Source organism: Talaromyces atroroseus (genome assembly GCF_001907595.1).
Source record: "Talaromyces atroroseus strain IBT 11181 chromosome Unknown scaffold_3, whole genome shotgun sequence".
In the NCBI taxonomy this organism is placed as follows: domain Eukaryota; kingdom Fungi; phylum Ascomycota; class Eurotiomycetes; order Eurotiales; family Trichocomaceae; genus Talaromyces; species Talaromyces atroroseus.
Genome location: NW_017971435.1, coordinates 2,095,652 through 2,119,987, shown reverse-complemented (window position 1 = coordinate 2,119,987; position 24,336 = coordinate 2,095,652). Strand labels below are relative to the sequence as shown.

At 47.2% G+C, this 24,336-nt stretch overlaps 11 protein-coding genes across 11 annotated transcripts; 5 read left to right on the top strand and 6 right to left on the bottom strand.

Moving 5' to 3' along the window:
- Window positions 1-293: 293 nt before the first annotated feature.
- Window positions 294-1,163, top strand: UA08_03761 (hypothetical protein; the record flags this gene model as incomplete). Its single annotated transcript, XM_020266096.1, has 1 exon — window positions 294-1,163. One exon carries the CDS (start codon window positions 294-296, stop codon window positions 1,161-1,163), a length of 870 nt encoding a protein of 289 aa, XP_020121413.1.
- A 217-nt stretch (window positions 1,164-1,380) lies between these two features.
- UA08_03760 (3,4-dihydroxy-2-butanone 4-phosphate synthase) lies at window positions 1,381-2,386 on the bottom strand (the record flags this gene model as incomplete). The annotated part of the gene is made up of 4 exons (XM_020266095.1): window positions 1,381-1,388; window positions 1,522-2,039; window positions 2,127-2,244; window positions 2,323-2,386. The coding sequence occupies 4 exons, from the start codon at window positions 2,384-2,386 to the stop codon at window positions 1,381-1,383; spliced, it is 708 nt and encodes a 235-aa protein (XP_020121414.1).
- A 597-nt stretch (window positions 2,387-2,983) lies between these two features.
- On the bottom strand, window positions 2,984-6,931 carry UA08_03759 (hypothetical protein; the record flags this gene model as incomplete). The annotated part of the gene is made up of 5 exons (XM_020266094.1): window positions 2,984-4,877; window positions 5,023-5,234; window positions 5,491-6,103; window positions 6,178-6,703; window positions 6,793-6,931. The coding sequence occupies 5 exons, from the start codon at window positions 6,929-6,931 to the stop codon at window positions 2,984-2,986; spliced, it is 3,384 nt and encodes a 1,127-aa protein (XP_020121415.1).
- A 414-nt stretch (window positions 6,932-7,345) lies between these two features.
- On the bottom strand, window positions 7,346-8,388 carry UA08_03758 (hypothetical protein; the record flags this gene model as incomplete). Its single annotated transcript, XM_020266093.1, has 3 exons — window positions 7,346-7,641; window positions 7,729-8,098; window positions 8,176-8,388. 3 exons carry the CDS (start codon window positions 8,386-8,388, stop codon window positions 7,346-7,348), a joined length of 879 nt encoding a protein of 292 aa, XP_020120950.1.
- A 1,275-nt stretch (window positions 8,389-9,663) lies between these two features.
- On the top strand, window positions 9,664-11,555 carry UA08_03757 (hypothetical protein; the record flags this gene model as incomplete). The annotated part of the gene is made up of 6 exons (XM_020266092.1): window positions 9,664-10,320; window positions 10,424-10,628; window positions 10,689-11,093; window positions 11,160-11,267; window positions 11,352-11,410; window positions 11,508-11,555. 6 exons carry the CDS (start codon window positions 9,664-9,666, stop codon window positions 11,553-11,555), a joined length of 1,482 nt encoding a protein of 493 aa, XP_020120949.1.
- Window positions 11,556-14,102: 2,547 nt separating this feature from the next.
- Window positions 14,103-14,626, bottom strand: UA08_03756 (hypothetical protein; the record flags this gene model as incomplete). Its single annotated transcript, XM_020266091.1, has 2 exons — window positions 14,103-14,490; window positions 14,577-14,626. 2 exons carry the CDS (start codon window positions 14,624-14,626, stop codon window positions 14,103-14,105), a joined length of 438 nt encoding a protein of 145 aa, XP_020120958.1.
- A 498-nt stretch (window positions 14,627-15,124) lies between these two features.
- On the bottom strand, window positions 15,125-16,788 carry UA08_03755 (hypothetical protein; the record flags this gene model as incomplete). The annotated part of the gene is made up of 2 exons (XM_020266090.1): window positions 15,125-16,634; window positions 16,703-16,788. 2 exons carry the CDS (start codon window positions 16,786-16,788, stop codon window positions 15,125-15,127), a joined length of 1,596 nt encoding a protein of 531 aa, XP_020120957.1.
- Window positions 16,789-17,473: 685 nt separating this feature from the next.
- On the top strand, window positions 17,474-18,149 carry UA08_03754 (Ubiquitin-conjugating enzyme E2; the record flags this gene model as incomplete). Its single annotated transcript, XM_020266089.1, has 3 exons — window positions 17,474-17,580; window positions 17,645-17,977; window positions 18,044-18,149. The coding sequence occupies 3 exons, from the start codon at window positions 17,474-17,476 to the stop codon at window positions 18,147-18,149; spliced, it is 546 nt and encodes a 181-aa protein (XP_020120956.1).
- An 886-nt stretch (window positions 18,150-19,035) lies between these two features.
- On the top strand, window positions 19,036-20,189 carry UA08_03753 (hypothetical protein; the record flags this gene model as incomplete). Its single annotated transcript, XM_020266088.1, has 3 exons — window positions 19,036-19,464; window positions 19,564-19,663; window positions 19,720-20,189. The coding sequence occupies 3 exons, from the start codon at window positions 19,036-19,038 to the stop codon at window positions 20,187-20,189; spliced, it is 999 nt and encodes a 332-aa protein (XP_020120955.1).
- A 753-nt stretch (window positions 20,190-20,942) lies between these two features.
- On the bottom strand, window positions 20,943-21,673 carry UA08_03752 (hypothetical protein; the record flags this gene model as incomplete). Its single annotated transcript, XM_020266086.1, has 3 exons — window positions 20,943-21,070; window positions 21,124-21,362; window positions 21,489-21,673. The coding sequence occupies 3 exons, from the start codon at window positions 21,671-21,673 to the stop codon at window positions 20,943-20,945; spliced, it is 552 nt and encodes a 183-aa protein (XP_020120954.1).
- A 447-nt stretch (window positions 21,674-22,120) lies between these two features.
- Window positions 22,121-23,891, top strand: UA08_03751 (hypothetical protein; the record flags this gene model as incomplete). The annotated part of the gene is made up of 2 exons (XM_020266085.1): window positions 22,121-22,250; window positions 22,306-23,891. 2 exons carry the CDS (start codon window positions 22,121-22,123, stop codon window positions 23,889-23,891), a joined length of 1,716 nt encoding a protein of 571 aa, XP_020120953.1.
- Window positions 23,892-24,336: the final 445 nt, after the last annotated feature.

Here is a 24,336-nt window from a genome sequence, read left to right as displayed (position 1 = left end):
TCGGAGAGAGTTTAGCGCGGCTGAAGCTGGCTCCATCACGTGACCATGGCTGCTCTATGATGTCTTGCGGCGGGACTTCGACTCACTCCGGATCAGAATCCCTTCTCGTGTGCTTTCACTACCTGGGCGTGATATTACAGACTCTTTCAGGGAGAAAAAAAAAAGGGAGACTCTGGAACTTTGCATCGCACTCTCTCTGGTCAACTAGCTTTTCATTTCAGCTCCCTCCTCGAAACGAGAATTCTTTGTTACCTTCACAGCGCTCGAAGGTTTCTCGAGATCCTCTGTGCATCATGTCTTACCTGCAGCAGCAGATTAACATTTTCAATTCAAGTGTCGTTTCATCGGCTGGGCGTTTACCGCAACAAAAGCGCATTATCGGCAATAGTCAACCCATTTCGTCAACATCCTCACAACCTACGTCCGCAACAGGTACCCCAGGACCGGCGCGCCGTCATGACGCCAATATTGTGTATTCGCAGCCTGCCGATACCGGTACGGGAAAGGATATAATGACCAACGTGCTTTACGCCATCCAAAAAATGAAAGAAAAAAATGCACCGCTCACTTTCGAGGATATTGTCGGATACTTATCATTGCAAGAACGGCGGCATGATCAAGGCTATGTTCACGCTCTACGAAGCATCCTTCAAGTTCATGATAAAGTAAATTACGATCCATCAGGTGCCGATGGAAAAGGAACATTTAGTTTCCGACCGCCACACAATATTCGCTCGGAGGAACAATTGTTGCAAAAGCTTCAGTCGCAGACGACCATGACAGGTATTCTGGTTAAAGATTTGAAAGAGGGTTGGCCAGGCGTTGAACAGACCATTGATAAACTCGAGCAAGAGGGAAAGCTTTTGGTAACGAGAAATAAAAAGGACAATCATCCGAAAATGGTGTGGGCCAACGATCCATCCCTCGTGCATCAATTTGACGATGAATTTCGACAGATTTGGGAAAAGACCAAGATACCTGATCAACAACATGTTATTGAGGAGCTTGAAAAGGCCGGCATGATTCCAACGAACAAGAATAAAGTGGTAAAACCACGCCCGAAGGTTGAACAAAAGAAGACTAAAAAACCACGTCGGACCGGCAAAACCACCAACACCCACATGATGGGTATTTTACGAGACTATTCGCATCTGAAACGCTAGACATAAACGTTTTTGTGATATATTGGGATAAACAGCGTGCATTGCGTTGGCGTTGAGTTACGGATCTATTCTTTTTATATATTTTGCCTTTACCTGAACAACATTTGAATACCGGGCTACTTGTGTACTACAAAAGGCCCTATTGAGGGTCAAAAAAGAACAACAAACAAAAAGATACCCTAGCATGGACGAATTTCTTATTCTTTGCAAATCTATCTTAACAACCTATATGAAAAGAAGATAAATCTATATTGAAAATAGCGCTATTGTACACGAGAAGCGTCATCTATGCCTTCCAAGATTTGTTTTCCTTTGTCGAGGTACAGAAGAAACTATATAACAATCTCTCAAGACTTACCATTTGTGAAATCAAAAGTCCCATTTGGATCCAGCTTCTCAAGATAGGCAACCATATCCTCAATAGTAGTGACTTTCAATCCGAATCTCTTACCGAATCTCAAACAAGCATCTCTCCTCATCATACCGTTATTTCCGGTAACTTCAGCCACGCCTTCAGTGACCTCGCCTTCCTCGACGAGCTCGCCAATCACACCTGCAGGATTTCGGCCAGCCAAACGACATAGATCAACCGCAGCCTCAGTATGGCCTCGCCGCTCCCGCACGCCGCCTTCCCTTGCGCGCAGCGGGAGGATGTGTCCTGGACGTCGGAAATTCTCGGCCTTGCTATTTGGGTCTGCCAATTGCCTGCATGTCAAGGCGCGGTCGTGTGCAGAGATACCAGTAGTCACAGAGGGGTCATTGGAGTCTATAGAGATTGTGTAGGCTGTGATGAGAGGGTCTGCATTGTTGATTACCATCTGTGGTAGAAGGAGTTTGTCGGCATGGGAGGGGAGGACTGGAGCGCAAACGTAGCCACTTTTTTTTTTTCGACATATGTTTGTGAGCTTCTTACTTTTCTCTTCGCAAAGCTATGCTATGGCAGGGCGGCGCATGTATAGATACCTCGAATATCGCACTAAAAATGCCATCTGTGCCTCCGTCACAGCGTCTGCGGCAATGATCAAATCGCCCTCATTCTCACGGTCTTGCGAGTCGAGCACAATCACGAATTGGCCATTTTCTGTATTGCTCTCCGAATGGCATGGTCAGCTATTATTGTTGCTCGATTTCGCAGACAATGGGAGGGAGTATGACGCACTAAAAGCAGCAACCGCGTCTTCCACAGGATCGAACGTCAAATTGGTCTCGCTTAACGATGACATGATGATACTTTTTGATTCGCATATATATGCGCGCACTTCGAAATCTCTCGGCGACGCAGTCTTGCGTCTTCGTGGAATTCAATTGAAGATTCTGGCGTGTCTCCGGACAGGGAATCAGGTAGTGGGGGATTGTACTCAGGTCGAAGCGGATTGGTGATGAGAGAAGAAAATATTCACATGCGGGGCCGGCGCAGATAACTCATAGATGAGACAGAAGATAAATGTAAAGATAAAACAATAATTGCATGATCACGGATTCTTTTGTAGAGAAGATGAATAATGGCTTACCAATTCGACAGCCACCTTTTGGCGGGGCAGAACCCAAGGTTCGCCGTGGCGCATCTTCGGGCTATCCGTAGATTCGGATATATATGATGAGTCACTACTCCGTACACAGCGCAATGAACTCTGGAAAGAAAGCCGAACTGGGAACCTGGGGGCAATCGTTGAAAGAAGCATAGTTAATTCGTGTATCATGGTCTCGTTATTGCTCATGTAATATCTCCGCTAAACATATTTCGTGGTCTAAGACAACAAATTAAGCCTTGTAAACATTGTTGCAGCCACAGTTGTATATCATCATGCGAATATATTCAGTTATGCCATTCCCAAACGACCCATCCATCTTACTTCGTCCGCTTGTCTCTCTAATGCCCTTCGCATTTCTCGGCTGTATTCCTGTTCGCGACGCCGCATGGCCTCCCGGGACTCTCGGCGTGCTTGCCTCTGGGCTGGATCGATGATTTCGTCGCCATCTTCGGACATTCGATCATTTATTTCGTCGTCACTCTCATCACCGCCATCATTCTCATCATTGGAGAACCTCAAACGCCCTATACGGTCTTCTGTCCATACTAAGAGTTCATCGCCGTTCAGATTGGCGTCTGTAGGAAGTATCTTGCGAGCCACGTCGTTGCGTGTGCTGGAATCTGCCGCCCTCCAGAACATGCCCGATGGTGTATTTTCGCGTTGATTATTTGAATTTGTCGCTTGCCGTCTGCTCGAATTGATATTCCAGCGTCGAACCTCGGATCGTCCATCCCGCTCAACCCAGTTGATGTTACCGCCCGAGTCCGAAAAGACAATACGGGCTCCATGTGACGCAACAGACAATACCTTGGAACTTGATGCGCTCTGTCGGTTTTGATAACGAGGGGACTGCAGATTTGACTCGCTGTTTTTGTCCTGCGGATCAGTTCCGTGGAAATCAAGATCGTATAGCTCTAAGGAGCCTCTTCCGTTGTATTCACCACATGCCACAACGGTGTGTTTGCTTTGCCAATTCGAGTCATAAGAGACGGGGAAACTTGGAGGAGGGATTGACGCTAGCCCGCATAAGCGACCTCCGGAGTGTACGGCAGCTTGTAACTTTGGAAAAGTGCGTCGGTCGTAGCAGAGAATGCTGGGGAATCTTCCGGCCAGAAGAATAGTATTTACATGGGGACTAGGCGGGTGTAGTATTGATAGAGGACCAGGCTGGAATAGCGGAGCATAATCTGCTCCTTTTTCCTGTGGCTCGGGGCTCCGGATACGCTGTGGTGGCTGTCCATTTGGAAGTAATTGTAGAACCTGAGTATCAGGATGACTGTAGAGATTCGACCTAGGAAGAAATTGTGCTGGATGCTTCTCGCATCGAAGACTAATCTCAGCCTCTTCTTCTGGTGAAGATAATCGCGCATCATAGATTTGAAGACTGAGCGTTGTGGCTAGCGTTAGTGGCACCGAGTAATCTGTCTCCTGCGATAACGCGAAGATCGACCATGCGTATCTTTGTTGGTGGACCACACGCAAAGTTTCCAGATCGACTTCATTAAGTACGTTTCCCACAGAGATATAAGCTCTTCTGCGCATTGAATCAACATTTACGCATTCTCCCACGCTCAAAAATTCCAGCGGCGGATTTCGCGGAGGCGACTTGTCGCTTCGCTTGGACAGATCAGTAATCAGTATGCCTGGGTGACTTATTCCGGCAATTTTCCCTTTGCGCGAGCGGGAAGAACTAGAATGCGAATAGTTGAGATCCCATATACAAACACTCCCGTCGTCCAAAGGGGCGACCACTCTATCCTCTCGTGCGGAGCTCCAATCCCTGAGCAACCCCATGCCCTTCGCATCTCGATTAGTGTCACCAATGAGAGGCCGCTGTAGCCAACTAAAAGAAATAGGCCCATTTCGAGCTATGTATTCTGAATACCAGTCTATACTTTCGGTGCTATATGAAGGATCCCAGTCGGCGGCAGCCCGGCTCCTTTGTCCGATGGACGGCGCAGTGGCGTCGTCATAGCTATCGATAGCCTCAGCAGCGGGTTGCGGGCCTGGCTGTATCAGATTGCGAAGTGTGCCTTGTCCCAAGGACCCCAGTGATGCTAACGAAGACAATGACAGTATGCCAGACGTATTAGCTACCGAGAACCCATTTTCGGCCGCTTTCCAAGAGCTCTCATAACAATGGAGTCTCCATAGAAGATTGTCTCGCGACAACTCAAAGAGCCTACGCGAGACAAGCTGTAATTTAACCTGCTCTTGCGGGTTGAGGTCTGGAGAGCGGAAAAAATTAGCTTGGTGAACATGGCATGTTGCGTTTCAGCCGGCGTGGGGAAGCGCTCACAGTCGATGATTTTGGTTAGGATCTCTACAGGAAGTTTGTCCATGGGGGAGCGAGGAGACAAGCGGCATGGGGGGCTTCTGAGGGACGGCGGCGTCCTGACACGAAGGACTCAGGTGTCAGAGATGGAGAGAGAGGGAGGGAGAGGGAGCAGTTGGACAAGACGAGCGAGCGATTCTCCCAGAAATCCAGACGGGCCGGATTGCCGCTCCCGCCCCGCGACAAGCCAGAAACAGCACTATCCTAGATGTAGTATAGCGTGATTGATGATAGCGCTAGTTACCTTGTTGGGAACAATGGATATTACTAAGCACAACCAAGTTTCCAATGCCTTAACCCTAGCCCTAAAAAGTACATAACGTCGGCCCATAACTACAGTTAATGCCGCTGAGAGAGCCTGATATTACTCGAAGCAGAAATTGTTGAACTGCCATTGATCCGCCGTTAGTTTAAGTATAATCTCATGATAGAGCGGGTCTCGAAAAGGGGAATAAATTACCTTGACAACCCGCCCCTTCATATCAGGTCCAAATGACACTTCCGAAGTGTCAACCATTCCCTTCTCTACGTCTTGATCGCTCAGATTTGCAGAATTAACCCGTAGGCCTCGCACATCCTTGCCGTTATCCGTCTGGTCCTGAGCAATCCGAAAAGGAGGAACACCGGGCCCAGGGGTGATCCGTACCAGACACGCATCTTCGAAACTCTTCGTTAAAACCACCTTGTTCTGCGAGGCTAGAGGCTGCCATCGCACCCACTGTCCCTGATAATATTCGGGCTTCCAGTCGGTTGGTTGATGGAAGAAAAATGCGTACAATGGCATTGTATTCGTGGCTGTAGTCTTGGTATACGCGGGTAGAATATCAAACGTGCTGGTTCCCTCTGCTCCAACGCGAACTCGAGCGAGGGAAACCCCCATAGAAAAGTTCAGATAGATTCCCTGCGGGCGAGCGCCATCCTGCTTTACTCTTAGTCTTTTATCAAATTGGTCAATACCGGCCCATCGACACACGTCACGAAGCACGTTCAAATTGATCTGCGTTCCTCGGTTTCTTTTCTTCTTCTTGTCTTGGTCCGCATTTTTGCCCTTTTTCTTCTCCGAATTATGATTGCTGTATATGAAGTACGTGAAATGTTCATTTAGCCTCCCTTAGGCAAGTATAAGAAAGGAGAGACTCAGACTCACTGTATGCCCACTACAGTGGGATATCCATTATATTCAACCCAGACCGGTGAACCACTCATCCCCTGTTCCGTATCGGCCTCATATAAAAGCTGACTTCCATCGCCGGCATACCTTCCTGAGCTCTCTACTAGTTCTCCTAGATCAGAGGCAGTCCCGGCAGGGACGGTAGGAGTGGCCTTTTTCTCCCTTCCTTTGTATCCAGTAACGTGAACTCTACCTTTCAAGTCCTCATCAATACCAAGCTTTAGACTATAACCGAATCCCGGTTTTGCCTGGTTGTTGGCTATTCGAGGTACGAAGATTGCGCCATAGTCGTTCACAGCTTCCTTTTCGCCCGGGTTCTTCTCGTATTTGGAACAGATTTCGAATTTACCGTCAGGAATGGCAATGGGTGCTGATCCGAGAACGCAGAGGGCAGTAGATCGTTGCTTTGTTTCGCTGATGAGGTTATGAGCTGCTGTGAGGATAATGTCTTCTTTGGCTCCGGGAAGATTGACGTAAAATCCAGTGCCGTTCAATTCACCCTCTATAAAAAACTGTGTCAGTTACATTGTAAAAGAGTTGGTTTTAATGATGTCAATATTAACAAGGAAAGAAGACACGAAATTTACATACTACCCTGATCAAACGATAACTGGACCACCATCTTTTCTAACTCTAACTGAGCTTTGTCTAACCCCTCAACGATATCTTTGTCTTTTGGCTTCTGGCGAGTTGGATGAACAGCAACTGCAGGGATTTTCATTGGTGCCATTTTGAGTATCTCTTGTTAAAATAAGCTGGTATTTCGAGCAAGATTTAAGATTGGAAAACTTGGTGGTTTTGACTGTCAGAGACGGGAGGCGGTTTGTTTGCTCTTTCAGGGGGACTTGGGAGGCCTTTTATATGTAAGTTCCAAACCGTAAATTTTCCAATGAAGCAAAGCTGCCCAATGTAAATTCAAAATCGGTCATAATATGTTACGTGATGCTATTACAGTTTCGAAGATATTCTTAGTGGCACAATTTCCGTATCCGACGATGAATTTCCTCCTTGGTTGATATAGCTTATGTTACATTTGTTCAAGTGAAAAATACTTTGATTATATACTATGCCCATGCTTCATACAAGTAGTAATAGTATAAGCTACCGAGATAGTCCTCCTCTGACAACTACACCAAGTTCAATTTTACCATCCTATCCATGTCCTTGGAACCCAGTTTGTAACTGGCACCCAGTCCTGCCAAACCGGCACAGGAGGAGGGAACCACCAGTTTACAAGAACAGCCTGCGCACTCTTAGTAGCTTCAAATTGCTCATTCTCGATGTATCCAACGTCTGTCGGGGCATTTCCGTCCTGGTCAAGAAGGTAGATATGGTCGTCTTCCGTCAGAACATACGTAGCTACCTGCTTTGTTTCTTCATTTTGAACCACTTTAATGCGGGTCACAGGTGAAGTAAGTCGGGAATTTTCCAGGGCATTGTCTATAGGATAGTTTTAGGTTAGAAACCTAACAACTTCTCGTTTCAAATAGATATAAGGAACGATGAAAAGGAGAGAAAGAGTCCTACCGTTGCCTTCAGACTGTATGGATTGATAGTGCAAACCATTGTCTTCATTCACATAGAATACCGTTGGATTCCCACCGGACGAGGTAATTGAAATTGGAGTGCCTGGCAATGCCCGGGCTGAGAGTGGTTGTCCAAGTGGCTCCCAGGAAGTACCATTGTTTATGATTCCACGGAGTGTATTATCTGGGGCTTGATATAGAACTATCAAGCCTTCTGGTGTCAATATAGCACCGAGATTGCTTTTGTGGTGAACGATTGCGTCTCCCACTGGGCCCAGTTTGATTTCCTTCCACCGCTCTTCGCCAGGATGATAGGCGTAGCATTCGAGAAGGTGTGACTGGCTGATGCAGAAGAGCATACGATATACAGGCTATATTGCGATGATAAAGAAGATCCATGGTCAGAATACTGCCGGTCCACCATTAGGGGAGTTTAGAATCAACTCACTTGATCTGGCTCGGATGGCAATATCAACGCTGCCACGGGAGTTTTCTCTCTCACTTGGTCTGTGACAAATTCAGTTTCACCGAATTCTTTACCCGTCCAAGGTTTCAAGATCAACTCATTGTCTTTTTCATAGAACAGATCTAGTGTGCCATTGCTATGCTCGACGTCGCCTGCGGCGAGGAATCGGCGCGTGAGATCCTCATATCTACTCATCTTGTAGTACAAAAGAACATCCGGCAAAGAAATGTAGATGGAAGTTTGCACTGGGGAGGTAAGCAAGGCTGCAATGATAATGGCAGAAGTCAGCTATTATATGCCTATTGTGCTTTTTACTCTTCTTTCAACTCTAGGAGGTCTCTCCACATGGGTCCGAATAATACGAGTGCATTAAGCACAAAGCCCCTCCTCGTTTACTAATGAATTTCACTTGCATGAACCCAGCCCCCAGTATTTCACCTTTTCAGGCAAGTCAGCTGGTTATAATGTTACCTCCCAGTTGGGACAAATCAAAATATCACTCACGCAGATTGCTTCTGTTCCCTCTTCTACCACCATACTAAACATCTTATCCTGACTGGATTTCTGTACAAGTTTTGAGACGGAAATTATTAGAAGGCTATGCGAGTGCTTTGCATGACGCATGTCGAGACGAATGGGATCACCGCGGAGCGTAGTATACTGCATAAAAAAAAGTCGAAGCAGCACGTTACACTAATAATTGTAAGAAAAGGGTGTCCAGCGCTGGCCGTGGAAAGATGTCAATTTAGTAAATCAGAGTTCAATTCTTCATTCAACTAATTAAACGAGCAGTCCATTGGCTACTATGCCCAGTAAGACGCGTAATTGCAGATTGTCAATGTGATGATGGCTGCATGCATAGATCACCCGGGCGAATTGCTATCATCCATGACTATCATATCATGTCAAATCACACTCAAGGCCTGAAAAGCTGAGAGCTTTCCCAGCCTCATGCTGAAGACGTAAGCATCTGTTGGCAGAACGTATGCATTCCGAACTTGTCTCAGCTTTGCATGATGGCCGGGATGTTCGAGGCCTTCTGAGTGTAACGGTACCACAAGGAAAAAGAACCATCTCAATTTCTCTAACTATGACTCTCACCCGTACTTCTTGACTAAAGTGCCCATTGATAGCGCCGTAGAGACAGTGGTTGGTGGATTTTCATATTCAGACATGCAAGCCCAAGGATATGCCCCGATGTTGACAAAATTTCATGAACACGTTTAGAACATGATCTTCTGATAGGACATTTGCATACTCTTAGCACGGAAAGCCCGGAGCGTATGAATTCCATTAATACCCATGATATATAATGATAAAAAAGCAGATTACCCCGAAAAGTGATTTCCCGGGAAACAGACGCAACCCCGGATTCTCGACTACAAAACTAAGTTATCCACTTCGTATACGTCTTGCCTATGAGCACTTGACTGTAATTATCGTATACCTAGGTGCCATACAGCTTCAAATATGACAACTATTCACGACGAAGCTTTGAAAGGAACTCTCAACAAGATCAGAATTGCTCGCTATCGAGCATCTCAGGGATCCTCCTTCGACATCGATGAAATCGATATCAGGGGCCGTACCGCTCTGGCGAGCGCTGCTCTAAAAGGCCATGTCAATGTAGTAAAAGCTCTGGTCGAAGAACATGCCGACGTCAACAAGGCGTCGAGAGGTAACCGCACTCCGCTCTGGTATGCGGCATCCGGGACGATGCCTACCAAGTCTCGGTTTGATATCATCACCTACCTTCTGGACCATGACGCTGAGATTGATGAGCCCTCTGACGATGGAAATACTCCTCTGATGAAAGTCATCGTCGAGTTCAGGGATCCGAAAGTGATTAGCTTGTTTGTAGACCGTGGTGCCAATGTCAATATCCCGAATTCAGCTAAGAAAACTGCGAAACAGCTTGGAGATCAGACAAAAGATCCCCAGGTTATTGAGGCGCTACTGCCTAAAGACGAACGGGGAGGTACCACAGGAGCATTTGTTCAGTTGATTGTGTCCTTCCTGCTCTTCGTCGTGGCTTGGATGAACAGTGATCTTGTCACGGGCCTCGTGAAGGGGGTCGCTCAGCAGCTGTATAACATCACCGGAGAAGAGCGTCCTGAAGTTGTTGACGTAGGTTCGCCCATTTCCCCATTTTATTGATACGAAGGGTTCTTTATTAGAGCTAACCAGATGTCCATCTCTTAAACAGGAAATGAAAATAAAGAACCCACAGACAGTTCAGGACTTCAAGGAAAACATCAGCGAGTTCCTCAAAGAGACCCAGATGAATGACTTCTTCGCAGAGGACGACGACTTCTTGGACCAGGTAGCGAAAAAGGCCGTGAAGCTCAAGACTGACCCTTCTACAACACTCAAGCGGCCGGATGATATAAAGAATCTGACCAGATTGGCTCTCTACCAGCCAGTTATATACTGTGGTGAGTGTTGAGATATTCAATGTCACATAGATTAAAGCCCTCACTAAAACAAAATCTCAGACGATAGCCTCTCGATGGAGACGGATGGTCGGCTCGACTCACAAAGACAGCTCGTGAAGCGCATTGCGCGTATAACCACACAACTTGTCCCTGATGGCGAAGGCATTGAACTTCAATTCATCAATCACACCAAAGAATTCCACGGTGTCTTGGATGCTGGTGAGGTCGAGGATCTCGTTTCCAGCATTCCTGTCAGCGGATCAACCAACATTGGCACCAATTTGACCAGGAAGATTTTGCAGCCATTGGTCTACAACATCCTGGACCGAGGCGAGAAGCTGAAACGGCCCATAATCATTTCAGTTCTTACAGATGGCATTCCTTACCCCGAGAAGACAGATACTTTCCGGGACGCTATTATCGAGTGTGGAAAGCGGCTAAAGCAGGCTGGTTACGATCCTACCGGTCTGTCTCTTTTACTTCAATTATACTAGCGACTGCCATCTAGCATTTGCTGATGTCTTCATATAGCGGTGCGGTTCCATATTAGCCAAATTGGCACAGATTCCGAGTCTCAGAAGTTCTTGGACGGTCTAAGGGACGACCTGAGACTCGAAGATGTCCTCTACGTTACTGCAGGTGAGTGGCCTCTTGCACTCTTTTAATAAGGATAGCTCTCCAAGTTGGGAGATAAGGAAACAAAACAAGCTGACGCATACGTAGAACAACTGGACAAGCAGTTCGAGAAGTTCAGAGACAACGAGGCAGTCTTAGAACAATGGGTCAGTTCTATGTTTTATTGCTTTTGTGGTCGTCTCCCCTTTTCGTCGTGCATTTCGCAAATGGATCAGGCTAATGAGATGCTCTTGTTGTGACCAGCTTCTAAAATTACTCATGTCACCTATTCTCGACGGCGCCGAAGAGTAAAGTATTGCTACCCCGGCAGTTATTAAGCCTGTAACAAGGGCATTGATGCTGTAAAAGGGAAAAGGAAGGATGGGGTGAAGACCGAAAACCTGAATTTATGAATCCATGGGAAATTACATTACATTATATGCAGCCGATCTCCAGTGTTAAGCCAGAGGGGTTTCTTTCTCATTGCTTGTATCTACCTCAACTAGTCCATGAGTCTGCAAGAATAAAATTACCTGTTTCAAAATAGGTTGAGTAGAACGTTTCATCAGAGTCAAGTAAGTGGAGATCCACCATTTTTAGCTAGCAAAATTATATGAGTAATAGCGATGGGCTTTCAAAGGATGTATGGCGTAATGAGACAGTTACATGCACTAAATTTCTAGGGCGATTCGATAATGATTTGTACGTTAACCAAGAATGTTTGGTCAAATATAGTCACATGCATCTGATAGAGCACATTCTAGGCTGTTATTGAGGATCGGTCTAGCCGAATAAAGAGCATATCTCAGAACGGTTGAGTGTCCAGCCTCATGCCGGTCAATATGACTCGGAAAAAGAATTCCCGCAAGCTGCATGAAACCATAGCAATCCCTCTAGCAGGGGGCATGACAAGGAATGCTTTTGCGTGGTTAGTGATAGAATCTTGTGGAAACGCGCCGGTTGGAGACGTCTAGACTCCCATTTCGGCCTCCGGGATATGGATAGGTGTTATGCAGCCTTATTTTTAAGATGTTTCGTTGCTTTAGTGCATAGTGCATTGAGACCAGCCATGGACAGACCATTGCCCTCCATAGCCTGTTGATTAAACCACTATGTAACCATACAGCCGCCCAACCCGCACTCTCTAGCGGTGATATCAACGCAGTTCGGCAAATTTTGTTAGCTTACATCAACACAAGCCTCAACGTCGCTAGGATGAACCCACACGTATTGACATGTACATCTCAGGTTTGTTATGTGAGTCTGAAGGGAGAAAAGAGGGAAAAGAAGAGGAAAAAGGAGAAAAAGCAAACTCCTTCCGTTTTAGGAAATATTGTCTAGGGAAGGGTGCCTAACGCATATAATACTCATTATGCACTTACATATAGCCTAAGTAATATTGTGACTTGATCAACGGCAATATGCATGGTTCTATTTACGTATTCCATACACGATAAGTATCTGGCCTACGGTCAGGAATCTCGCCGAACCCTCTCCGGCGTATACAGCATCCACACCAATCCGCCGAGCAATGACCGAAGAGAATCCCTCTGGAGCTTTCTCTGGGAGTTTGGCAACATCCACAGTTATAGTTACAACAACATCCTCTTAATTTGCAGTCCAGCGCAAGTAGTTCGGGTCGTAATTCCGAGAGTAGTTTAAACCGCCGTACAATTGACCCCTTGGGCTCTGCCTCCATGTGTCGAACATTGTCTCTGATATGAAGCCACCATTCTAAATCCAGACGCCGCAGCTCGTCTCGGAATTCTTCTAGATCCTGTGTATCCCCAACAGATAATGATTGAAGCTTTGTTGTTTTTCAAGTGCCTCAATTTCCTCTTTGAGATACATCTCGCGCTCGCAGAGTATTGTTCCTAGACGCTGCTCCAGGCTTTGGCCTATAATCCATTCCGTTTGAATTTTCTTCTTGGAGGACAAGGTAAAGAACTGTTCTAAATCCATAAGCGCGCTCAGTTGATCAAACCTGTTACGCTCGTATAGGTGTCTTTCAATTCGTTCAAAGAACTTCATCTTGACAACCGGGCATTAACAAGGGCTGAGTCTAGGCTAGAAGCTGAACTTTTGCAACACATCACGCAGTTTACTGTGATGCGTGTGTAGTAATACTCTCAAACCCCAGAAAGATGCCAGACATAGCTGCCTGGTGGTTGCCTGTTGTCATGATGAAATCACGAATAGCCAGCGATGTATGTTAGGGCTAATATCCGCCCAATCATTCCGCCGTGATTCTGCGTGGACCTAAGACCGATGCACATTTCTTGTATTTATATACATACCATGTAAAACGAGACTGGAAATTGTATACGCAGGTCTCTATTTACCAGCACAAAAATCAGGTATTACGCCACAGCTCTCCCGACCACAATTTGCATTGGTTGCGAATAGAAGCCACCGCGTTTGATTTCCTCATAAGCACCGTTTATAACGCCTCTTAGTTCATCTCCTTTGTCTGGTTCTCCGTTCCTATCTAGTTCCTGGGCAAGCTCGTCTACGAGCAGGCACCAGTTTTCCATAATAGCCTGTCTCTGCCATTTTTTCTGCAGATGTACCTCGTTTGCCACCACATGGAGCTTGTATTTCTCGAAAAATTCGTGTAAGATGGGAATCCATCTATCATGCAGCCCGTTAGAAAATGTAATGTTACGCTCCAGTAACCATTGAATTGACGCACTCGATGGGCTTAACATTCAAGAATATCTGGCAGAATTTCTCCAAACACGGCGTGGGCAACTCAGCTTGTGGACGAAAAGACTGGATCTGCTGAAGAATTATTTCGTCCCACTGCAGGATGCCACCTAGCTCTAGAGACTAGTCAGCAACCTTGACGCCCCTCGACAGTTAACATCTTCTGGGAGTCTTTTCACTTAGCAGCTTTCGACAATTACGGAGGATAATGGATGGGTCGTTATCCTCAATAGCAAACTCGATGAGCCGAATGTGCACAACATCATAGACACCAACCATGGACTCGGGCGGTTCTTGGGTTGCATCCCAGATCTGAAGACGGACATTTGACGGCAGGCATGAGATGTGCGGAAACTGGTCTGTAGAAAGATCAAACCCGTCCAACTGCGCCGACGAAGGTACATACTTGGATAGCTCGTTGAGCCAGATTCCCGTGCCAGTAGCCACATCAGCCACTTTCAAGTCTGGTTTTGCTAGATCAACGGAAGGATGAACGATGAAACCAAGAGCTTCCTGCCATAAATAGAACTGGAAGTTCAGCCTGAAGAGAACTGATCAGCATAGATGATACGTAGCCAGTGATGGTGACTTTTCCGGGGATATGAAGCAAGTACAAGTAAAGCCTACCTTGCAGACGGATATAATCCTCGTGGTAGAGCGTATTTTTTTCCGGTCATCTTGGTTTCTTGCACTCTCCCAAGAGTAGGGTTATTCTTTTGAATCCTGGCTGTCACAGGATGATATGATACGGTCTGTCGATTCCCCGCATGGGACTCATTCCCTTGATAAAGACGACAGGTCCACTATCATGCTCATTCAAGAGGGTGCATGATCATGTTGTCCTCGGTCGTTTTTTTTTTCTCAAGGACATTATATGTTAGTCACCTAGTGCGTGAGTTGTCAGGCGCGGTGGAGACAAACGTTCAAGTGCACCTCGGCAAATATTACTTATGAACCCCATTCCGATGTCACCCTGTGTAAACAATTTCTGCATCATCAGCCAGCCACAAATATCGATCCCGTGTGGGACACAGGAATGAAGCCCCAGAGGAACCTAGCTAGATGCGTTGTCTGAAACAGGCTAGGAGATCCCCATTGCTACGGCTGCAAAAGTGCTTCATTAATACAAAGAAATCCATTCAACAACATGTCCCGATGGGTATTATTACATCCTGTTAGTCAGGTTTATATACTGCATCTTTGCACAAAACCGCAATTTTCTTAAAAAAGCGCCTCCATTCTAGAGGATCACCCTTGACCTTAATGAACTCAACCTCAAATAAGCCTTCCGAAACACATTCCACAATAATATTTCCTTGCAATAGACAAAGCCGTTGATCTTTTGTGGCGACACGGATGACAACCGGGCCACCATAATCGATGCCAGCTATTTGAGGGGGCACCGGAACTCCTAGTCGATGAAGAGCTTCGCTCAGCACTGGGACGAGTAATTTCAACGCCCAGCTCGAGTAAAATCGATTTAAAGACCGTGATGGTATGATGTCGTGGAATTTCTGCGCATTTTGTGTTCGGCTGAGCGGCACCGAGGGGTTCTGGCTAAACTGGGACATGGCAGGTTCGTCTTCTAAACGATCGGCATGTTGGTAATCCTGTGAAATAGACATGGGCTGGTGGTCTGCTGGCTGTGTCGAGGAAAATGTGTTGACGAGGGGCATATCCCAGTCGACAGTCACATTGCCCATGGGCATATCTGGTTGGGTGGATGACAATCTCGCCTCCAAGTCATCCATGTCCATAGCAGAAGATGAAGCCCTCTGGGAACTTCGCTGTGACTGTGCGAGTGGGTCTTGCGTGAAGTCGATGTGTAAAGACTCAAACATGCTAGTTGCGAGATTCACCTGGTCTCTTAACTTGCCCTCTGTAGAGAGATATCTATTCGGCCGAGTAAACCACGGGTGTCTCCTCACGTCTTCCATTGTAAATCTGCTGTCCACATCAACCTTCATCATACCTCTTAGAAGCGACAGCACCGCCGTCGGTAATCGCTGCCAAAGCTCGTCAGATGTCCTGGCGTTTTTCTCTAGATATTCACTGAATTCGAAGCTATTCTCAGTTGGGCTATCCCAAGGCGTGTTGCCGGCAAGCAGCACGAAGAGAACGACTCCGCAAGACCAAATATCTGCAAAGTCGGCTCGATAGCCTACACCCTTGGTTTGACCTCGTGTGCTACATGATATCACTTCGGGGGCGATATATGGAGGGCTCCCACAGAGCGTGGTACACATCTTCATCTTGCCATTGTACTCGAAGACAGTTGCCAGGCCGAAATCGGCGATTTTCAAGTTGCCGTCCGCAGACAACAGCACATTCTCCGGCTTGAGATCGCGATGTCCAACTCCCTTGGAGTGCATATAGCTGACGGCGCTGATGAGTTGGGTAAAATAGAGGTGCGCAATATCCTCTCCAACGCCTTCGTCCGCTTCGATTTTGTCAAAAAGGTCACCCCCCTCGGCTAGCTCCATTGCGATCCATCGCCACGTCGGGTCTTCGCCGGTATGGAAGAAGGATATGATGTTTCTGTGATCACCAATATGCTTATGGACCGTCACCTCCATCTGCAGCTGCCTAGCCCCGATCTTGCCATGCCGGGCGGCATACTCCTTGTGTATGAATTTGACAGCGAAGACCGGCTGGTTGTCTTGGAGCGGACATGCTTTCTTGATGCTGCACACACGCACAAAGCCCGAGTTAGTATGTAGGTAAGCTTCAAGAGAACACCGAAGGGGCCTGACCATGCATAAGCGCCCTGGCCGATTGTTTTGGACACAATGCGAAAGGGCAGCTCTGTTGGTAGCGGGGCGAGCTGAGAGTGCTGCATGGCGTCGCGTCCCACTGGTGACAACGCAAAGGATGTGGAGGAGTGGCTATAACTCTCACCATCGACGTGTCTGTCTCTGGCGATGCGAGCGTCGCGGTGGGTCGCGTTGTTGACGACAAAACAATTTATCCCTTTCGAGTAATCCACCCCGCCATCTGGGTTGTCCGGTTAGTTTCACGCACGCAACGGGGACCACAGCCTGGCGCAGTCATCTCTCAGGTGTGCCTAGCCATGCGGGCAGCGGTATAATAATTGGATCAAATAGAAATAACCAAAACAAAACGTAGCCAGGCGGCGTTGCAGACAGTCGCGTGTTGCTGCTGGCGGGTTGGCGGTGGTTGCTCCCCGCCCGGCTGACTAAGCATGGCGTTGCCGTGGGAGGCTCGCCGGTAAACAACAACTTCAGAAGAAATCATACGGAAGACTCTCGCACGCACGGCGTACGGACACTCCGGTAGACACGCGATCCTCCGTCGTGTACCTTCTGCATCTGCCCCTTCTCGTCTCTCTCTGTCCCTGTGAGCAGCTCTGTTGTGGGCCACTACCGCATCCGTCACTCGCCTCGGTCACATCCACATTCCCTACATTCCAGAGATCTCTTGCTGCGGTTCCCAGATCCGCAGCCCCCTTCAAGGAAGAATAAGTCGTAGCGCCGACCATCTGGCTTTTTAATTCTCCTGACGCCATGGACTACGCGATGGAAGACACTCAGAACACCGCTCCTCAAGCCCACGAGGCATCCAAGCTCGGTGCTTCCGCCCCACGAGGCGACATCCAGAGCGTCACCAAACGGTGAGAATCAACGTCACTTGCTGCAACTTCTTCCTGGCTAACGCACTTTACTTTTGCACTGTAGCTTGCAGTCAGAGCTGATGCAGCTTATGCTCTCGCCATCACCTGGAATTTCGGCCTTCCCTAATGCTGATGGCAACCTGCTCTCGTGGACAGCAACCATCGACGGGCCGACGGAGACGCCTTACGAAAACTTGACCTTCAAACTCTCCTTTGCATTTCCTAATAATTATCCTTATGCTCCACCAACAGTGCTTTTCAAGACCCCCATTTACCACCCCAACGTCGACTTTTCAGGTCGGATTTGTCTGGATATCTTGAAGGATAAGTGGAGTGCCGTGTACAACGTGCAGAGTGTTCTGCTCAGCCTGCAGAGTCTTCTTGGCGAGCCAAATAAGTACGTCTATCTCTGTTGTCTGTGAGCCGGAGATCCATGTGGCTAATCTCATAAACCCATACACAGTGCGAGTCCCCTAAACGGCCAAGCCGCGGAGCTATGGGACAGCAATCCAGAAGAATTCAAGCGCCATGTGTTGGCCAGGCATCGGGACATCGAAGATGATGAATGAGGGGCATAGGAAGCCTCAGCCCGATTAAGAGTCTGATCTGGCACCGTTTGCTTACTTGCTACGACGAAGGACGGAAATTCATTATTCAAAGTCGATTGCATTTGTCAAAGCGGCGTTTTCTTTTTACCTTTTTTTCTTTTTGAATTACCCCCCTCATTCTCCAGGCATTCATGCACTTCGACGTGATGCATGGCGGTACAAACAAAAAACTATTTATCGAGCGAGCATCATTGCGTTGCGTTGCAGGAGTTGTGCTCGGGGCTTCTCCGCTTGATTTAATGTTGCTTCTCGCTATCTTTGATGTGATTCTTCTCTTATACATAGCTGCTGTGATACCTCAGTCAATCAATGATGACTAATTTGGAACCCGAACTACTTTCATGAAGTTGCATCATTTTAACGTTGTTCATAGCTCGCGCTAGATCTCTAACTAACTAATTTCAAAGCAGTCGACAAGACTAATAATTAACTTGGGAAGTTAACGTATTTCTCGGGCATTACTGCGCGGTTTACTCAGACGCGCGGTCCGAGTCAGAGTCATGTGACACACGTAGCCCTTACATCTATGCCTCGAAATCCACCACAAAGTTAGTTTAAAGGAATATCAAAATTGCTATGTTGCCCGAAACCAAGAAATGCGCTAAAACCCGAGGGAAATAAAAAAGATATGGAAAAACGCATCTACAAGCAACGATGTAACGTGAGAAGCAAACTGCGAAATGAGTCACAAAATGAGTCACAACCTTTAGATTTGTGTGATAACTAAGCTGAGATCTACCCAGCATTTTCAATTGAGCAGTTCATCCCATAGACAGCTAGCAATTAAACCAAACCATCTCGCAATACTTCTTCTCGAACCAGGTTCCCTTACAAACGGCCCGACATCATGCCGACTGCGCAATCTGACCCAACGTTCACCAACTACACACGCTCTCAAGCCCAAGGCTATCTAAAAAACCGTTTATCATATCCCAAGAAGCTTTATGAGACAATTATCAACTTCCACACCAGCACCGGCGGCCAGCTAGATGTCCTCGCGGACATCGGCTGTGGCCCCGGGCGCGCAACACGCGATTTGGCATCCGCATTCGACTATGCCATAGGGTTGGACCCCGGCGCCGAAATGATTCATGCTGCGTCTAATGCAAGCCAATTAGACGAAGGTAGCAATAATATGACTCGCACTGGCCGTTCGGTAGTCTTTGCCGTCTGCGGCGCTGAGAAATGCGCTCAAGGAGTCATAGATGCTCTGTCGGCGTCTGGAAGTAGTGTTACTGGGGAAAAGAGCGTTGATTTGCTGACAGCTGCCATGGCGGTAAGTCTCAAGCAGTCCCGGATATTCACTTGTCGTTTTTATATTGCTTGTTCCATAGTGTGCGTATGTATCCGTGCTAATAAGGCGAGCTTGAACTAGGCTCATTGGTTCTCAATGCCTGACTTCTGGGCCGAAGCAGCCCGACTAGTGAAGCCGCAAGGCACCGTTGCTCTATGGACATGTTCATCACTATACTGTCGTAAGTAGCATTCAAATCCTCATACGACGAGTTGCACCGTGACTGACAAACATCAGACCCTTCAACCCCCAACGCGGCTGCGGTACAAAAAGCTCTGTTCCGTTTGGAGCGAGAAGTCTTAGCTCCATACGAACTTCCTCCCAATCGTCTATCCCGCGATATGTATGACAACCTCGTTCTTCCATGGCATCTTGCCGATGACGGGAATAGCCTCGCGTCGGCATTTCCAGAGTCAGACTTTGTACGCCAGGAATGGGATCGCAATGGCATTCTAAGCAATGGTCAAGAATTCTTCCTGGCTGATAAGGATGATTCTAAAGGCGAGACAACACTGGATAGTCTAGAGGCAAGCTTGGGTACAGCTAGCATGGTGACTCGTTGGAGGGAAGCGCATACTGATCTTGCGGGGACAGACAAGGATTGCGTGAAGGAGATGGCGGATGAGATTAGAATAGCAATCGGTGAGCAGAACCCGAGATTCAAGGTTGGGAATTCGGTTACATTGTTGCTTTTCAAAAGAAAGTGAATGTAATTTGTGCTCGGATTTGGAAATAGTAAGCAATAGGAAATCCGGCAAATAATTATTTACGCCCCAGTGCAACATACTACCTAATCGGCGTGTACGCAGCACCTTTATAGTCAGAATTGTAATTTTGTCTCATGATCGACTCCATTAAATCCAAGGCCACTGACGCTGCGATACGGCTGGACGGCAGAAATCTCATCAGCCCTTCAATAACACATTGTAAGGATCCAATTTCCGGATCATGCACTCTCTCCTTGAATTTTCGTGCTAGCTTCGATGGTTGACAGTCTTGGGCAAAAGTTAGAAAAAATGTTTCAGCAACGCAGTCACTCGCCAAGTCACCTACTTTCTTTTGGCTGTAGTTGAAATTTGGACGTTCTCTGCATCCACTCCCACTGTGATTGCCACCCTTCGGCAAGTTGCCTACAAAGTCTATCATCTGTGCCACCAAGACATCATCGTCACCTAGGTATTGAAAGGGATGGGTTCCAAATATAAACGAATAGATCTACAGGTCGTTTATTGAGTAATATTCCGATATAAGATTAGGGGGGTGTCTTACTATACAGCCGGAACGCCATAGGTCGATGCTGTAGTCCAAGGGCTTTGCAAAAATCGTTTCTGGTGCACGTAAGGGCCCTGGTTGAGCAATTTTCATAGGCTCTCTTCCTTTGAGAAAACTCTCTCCAAAGTCAATGATCCGAATGTCTTCTTCATCTTCGTCTACCCACTCATCCCATTCCGTTGCTTCCACTAGAGTCTCTGGTAAGCCCTTGGGGAGTTGACTGCCGTCAATATGAGCCAGCTTTCAACTTCCGGAGTACCAGGAACTTCAAAAAGATCTTCTTTTGTTGCATTCGACAAGTCCGTACCGCTTATATCTATCACAAGATAAGTTAAAGATGCAGCAGATTACTAGACGGACAAAATTTACCTCCGTGGCCCATACCGGACCTATGGATAAACTCAACACCCTCAGGAAGCTGTTTTGACATTCGTAAGATGGTGGCAGTTTCTAGCCGTTCTTGAGATTCGTAGTACTCGTGGAGAACTTTATCCACAGGAGGGCCAAATAATTCGAATACAAGACACTGGTGGGCTCCATTAGGACCGTGGTGAGTAAAGTCGTCAAGTAATTGAACAGAGATTCCCTTGGGGGTGGTTTTGCAGACACTGTATATTGTCACGTTCCCGAGATGCCGATGAGCTGTCTGCTGTCATGATTTTAAGTGAAACTCATCGATTTTGTTTTCCAGAAGTTGGCGAAGAAGAAGAATACAATGATCTCTATCAGCGTACTCTCTGTCATGTGCAAGCCAGACGGTGGAAAACCCTCCCCATCCTAGTTTATGATTTACTTCGTAGCGGTTGTTTTTGAAGGCACCGCCAAGGCGGACGGGATGGTACCCGCCAGGTCGATATTTCGACAATCTTTCCTGCGTATAAAGCAGATTATTGGTGTAGTATACAGATAGACCCTCCATGGTTAGGCAAGAGTATAATATCAGGGAGTTAAGAGGGGAAACAGTAGATTCGGAATAGTCAATGACTCAATAGTTTTTAATTTGATCAAGGTTAGGGGTATTTCCAGGACCTGAACCTTCCAAGTTTGTGTAGGTGATTGTGTCTAGCCACTGCTTGGTCAGAAGAAAGGTACAAAGATTATTGTACTTTCCAATTAATGCCTATCTAGGCAAGTATGTCGCTGGGCCAATCAACGCTCGCGTCTCCCGACTGTATGTGGATGGTGGGGCAGGATAGAGAGAATGTCTATGATTGGTCCGACCGTTGGCTGAGTCAGATCGATTGCAACGACGACTGCCAAAAACGAAAAACGAGTAGTCGAACTAGAATATCGCACTTGCTCATTGCAGTGAAGAGATAATTTGACCTCTTCTGGAAGCCGCGCTTGACTTTCATATATGCCCACGATGGTCGCCCCTAAAGAGGATATCCAATGGGAGTTGGATGAAGGAATCCCGCAGGTTGAAGATCCATTCATTCAAAAGTACCTCAACGGCCGCGAGGCGCTCATAGAACAGGAACACAAGCAAAGACATGGTCAGTAACTATTTCATAAGTGGAGGTATACGGAGAGTAACTGATGAATTGTCAGATTTTACCTTTCGCAACTCCATGTCTATTGTTGCCCAGGAGGCCTGTAGGATTGTGTCCACCATACGAGAGAAAGAGCTGCGCGATGTATGGACCAAGGAAAAGGGAAGGCTCGACGAAGAACTTCTTTATCCAGGGATGATGTTTACTGCTGCTCGTGAGCGCATGGAGCAGACAAAACTATGGAAAATTCTAGAGCGGATGCCCAAAGGCGCTCTTTTACACGCGCATATGGACGCCATGTTTGACCTTGACTTTTTGATTGATCAGTCTCTCCAGACGCCAGGCATGCACATATCTGCTCCTGCCCCATTATTAAGTGATGACGACTTTGACAAAGCTCCATTTACCTTCCAGTACTCCAACAAACCTCTTGAAGCTTCCGATAACTTAGAGCCAGTATGGAGCAAAGGGTACAAACCTTCGTCGCTAATTAACGTTCAAAAGTCTGTGGACACATATCCTCGTGGGGGACAAGAAGGTTTTCGAAAGTGGCTTAAGAGTCGAATGATGATTACTCCAGAACATTCCTACTATCATCATCATGGCGTTGATGCCATATGGGAAATCTTTGGGCGCGTGTTCTCTGTCTTACAGTCTCTTGTAACTTACGAGCCTATTTTCCGGTCATGCTTGCAACGATTGCTTGCACAATTGGCTAGAGACGGCATTAGATACGTTGATTTCAGACTCGACTTTGGATGGGAATGGCGCAAAACGGGAGTTGAAACTCCAGAGGCTGACTACGTCGAGTTTTTCCGTGTCTTCAAAGAAGAAGTTGAGAAATTCAAGGCCAGTGACGAAGGGAAAGATTTCTATGGAGCCAGAATAATATGGACCACGCTTCGATCTTTCTCGAATAGGGAAATTGTTGACAGCATGGAGCAGTGTATAATTGCCAAGAAAGAGTACCCAGAAATGATCAGTGGCTTCGATGTTGTTGGCCAAGAAGATAGGGGAAGGACGCTTGCGGACCTTGTACCTGTGCTCTTCTGGTTTCGAAAGGTTTGCGCAGAGGAAGGGGTGGAGATCCCATTTTTCTTCCATGCCGGCGAGTGTCTAGGAGATGGTGATGAAACTGACAAGAACCTTTACGATGCAATTCTACTAGGTACCCGTCGAATTGGGCACGGATATTCTCTGTACAAGCACCCTTTATTGATCGACTTGGTCAAAGAAAAGAAAATCCTCATTGAATGCTGTCCCATATCCAACGAAATCCTGAGACTCTCGAACACCATCAAACATCACTCTCTCCCGGCACTGCTATCCCGGGGAGTCGCTGTCTCGCTCAACAATGACGACCCTGCAGTGCTGGGCCATGGCAAGAATGGACTTACGCACGATTTCTGGCAAACGCTCCAAGGCCTCGAAAATGTAGGCTTGTCCGGGCTAGCCACTATGGCAGAGAACTCGATCCGATGGAGCTGCTTTGAAGACCAGACAGCCGCCGAGTGGCAGGCTGATATCCGTCAAGGAATTGCCGGGCAGGGTGTGAAAGCCAAATATTTGCAGGAATGGTATCAAGATTTTGAAAAGTTCTGTCAATGGGTTGTCCTGGAATTTGCCGGTGAATTGGAGGATTAAAGACATAGATCATACGCAATACACAGATATATCAACATATAGACATGTAGATTTATTCATAGTTCATAGACAAAGGGCTTGGCGGATGACGCTATGGCAGGCGGCCCAAAACTGCCTAGCGCCGGGCTACCCTGGGTGTGGGACCTGAGGCACCGACCGACTGCGTGCTGAGGCAACGTGACGCACCCTGTTTCGCTGCTCCATGCAGGATCAACAAGACCAACACATGTCTCAGTGTATACTTTCCTCGTGCAGAGTGTCCAGAGACCATTTTATCATCGCTGGCATAATCCCACCCAACGCAACGAGGGGCTGCCAGCGAGCGCGTTATCGGGCCCCTTATCTCCTATCGATTTCTCCGGTCTCCGCCTCCAGATTCCCAGAATCGCCCAACATTTCAGACGAAACCAGCCATCTGGACTTGGTTACCGCAGCTCCCACGCTA